This window comes from Penaeus japonicus, unplaced genomic scaffold (genome assembly GCF_977035675.1).
Source record: "Penaeus japonicus unplaced genomic scaffold, GWHDUDI00000001_assembly GWHDUDI00000035, whole genome shotgun sequence".
In the NCBI taxonomy this organism is placed as follows: domain Eukaryota; kingdom Metazoa; phylum Arthropoda; class Malacostraca; order Decapoda; family Penaeidae; genus Penaeus; species Penaeus japonicus.
In genome coordinates this window covers 20,444,574-20,447,073 of record NW_028234437.1, presented here as the reverse complement: position 1 = coordinate 20,447,073, position 2,500 = coordinate 20,444,574, and the positions used below count along the sequence as shown (strand labels likewise).

General features: G+C 29.2%; 1 protein-coding gene across 1 annotated transcript in view; it reads left to right on the top strand.

Annotated features, from left to right (window-relative positions):
* The first annotated feature begins 2,414 nt into the window (after nucleotides 1–2,414).
* The window catches only part of LOC122266145 (uncharacterized), a 4,791-nt gene continuing 4,705 nt past the window's right edge, over nucleotides 2,415–2,500 (top strand). The window contains exon 1 of the mRNA XM_086531099.1: nucleotides 2,415–2,494. Coding sequence (XP_086387225.1) covers nucleotides 2,492–2,494 — 3 coding nt within the window. The 5' untranslated portion in view covers nucleotides 2,415–2,491. The remainder of the gene's footprint in view (nucleotides 2,495–2,500) is intronic.

The following is a 2,500-nucleotide window of genomic DNA, read 5'->3' as shown; positions in this document are numbered from 1 at the left end:
CAAATGCTTTATGCAGGCCTTACAATATGGTAAAACAGGAAAATAATATATTACACAAAATGGTCGCCATCATAATCACATCATTATCATCTTTATCATCATCATTACTGTCATCATTATCGTTATTACTGTACTTCCCACTATCATCATTATCATTGCTATTTCCATTTTTATTATCATTACCAATACTATGATTTTTATAATCATTATCGTTACTTCAATCATTTTTATTATGATTACCATGATTATTATTAGTATTATCATTATATTCATTATCATTATTATTATCATTATCGTCATTATCATTACTGTTGCTGTTGTTCTTGTTGCGTTACTATCAATACTATTATCATTTCTATTGTCATTATCGTTATTATTGTATCTCTATTTTTATTATTAAAATTATCATTATTGATAATTATAGTTTTATCATCATTGTTATCTTCATCATCATTATCATCTTTATTATCATTAGTATTAGTATTATTGTTATAATCATTACCATTATCATTATTATTACCATTATTGTTATCATTATCATCCATATAATTGTTATTATCATAATTTTTATCATTCTCATTATTATGATTATCATTACCATTATTATTCTCATTATTATAATCATCATTACCATCATTATTATTATCCTTATTATCATAATTATCTTTAATATAATCACTATCATTAGGATAATCATCACTACTATTGTCATTATTATCACTATTACCGTTATTACTATTGTTATGGTTATTATCAGTCATCACAATTGATATTATCATCATTATTATTGTTATGAGGTTATTAACCGTATCGTTGTTGTTATCAAAATTATCTATTATCATTATATTTATTCTATATCACCATTTTCATCAACAATTGACTTTCTTATTGATATCAGTATTAGTAATAATAGCCAAAGTAATCATCATAACTGCCTTTTTTATCATTATTACTTTCATTATTATCACACATCCTCTCATTTCCATTATTCTCATGAACATCATTAATATTGTTATTACTAGCGATATCATTATTATCAGCAATTTCATTATGGTCGTTATTATTAACATGGTCATTATCATTATTATTATTATTATTATCATTGTAATTACTATCATACCTATTAGTATTGCTCTCACTATCATCAATGGTAATGATATCAGGATTGTATTGTACGTTTCTTTGGTCCATATATCCGGTGTCTCCTCCAATGATGGATATGATGATAATTTTTTTTTATTCTATACTTCATGCATATACAATGTATATGCATGAAGTATATATGTATACATGTATACAAAACGCACTAAACAGCACCATATCAAAATGGATTCTAATAATTTGTATATATATGTTTGAGATTTGTTTATCTTATTCAGATTAATTCACATTAACAGAGACTTGTATGTTTCAAAATCAGCTTACTATTTCAGATATGCAAGATTGGCTAATGCAGATCACAAGATTATTCGTGAAAGAACAGTAGAAGCCTTATATTCTAAGGTATTTGGCATTAATTTAACAGTTATAATTATATTATTGTAGATGGTGAAGAGAAGTGGTACGCGGATAAATTGTCTTCTCTCTGCGTAGTGTAAAAGTTGTGAAGATTTAACTTTACTACCTTCTACAGTATAAACTTTTAGACAAAGCCCTAGTTAAACCGATATAATTTAAATGAAGAACGGTTAGGCATAAAATGTCTCTCCATTAATTTTTTGTTTTCTTCATGAAAAGAAGAAAAACTATTTTTTTCGCTCAAATTCTTTCCATTTTTCCAGAACCAGGAAAAACGATTTTTTATTCGCTCAATTTCTATAACATATCTGGAAAACCCGGGAAATCCGACTGTTGAAACGGAACTTTCAGGTGAATGAGAGAGAGAGAGAGAGAAAACACGTTTCTCAGGCGAGACACCAAAAGATTTTGTGATTTGGCAACTCGAGCAACACGACCACAACAGACATGACGTCATGGAAGACTCGCTCTACGATGCTGAAAACCCTTTGGCAATCCCTAGAACGCCGACTGTAAGTAGATGTGATATGTAGACAGTTAAAAGCTGTATTATTGATATTTAATGGCGAAAGAACACATTTCCACATTTTTATTGCGATATTTTGTATGTTCAGGTAATTTCATATACACATTTACATGTGGATCTCTAACTGAATATATGCGTTTCTAAGTATATGTCTGTGTGTAAGCATATGCTAAAATATCTCGTCTTAATGTCAGTGAATAGAAAATACCTTTAGATTAAAAACATGGACTCAGATATCAATTATTTTGCTATCTGGCAACTCTTCGACTGCGATGACGACATTGATGACGTCACAGAATACCAGCGGAATCCCCTACGGTTTTTGTGGCAATCGGAGAGGCATGAACTGCCTGCTATATAATATTCGATCGAGAAGGATATCGCCATTATCTGTCTGTACGTCCAAGTGAAAGCTTTATCACCAACTCTTCCAACCTTACTAAAGAGATGGTATGT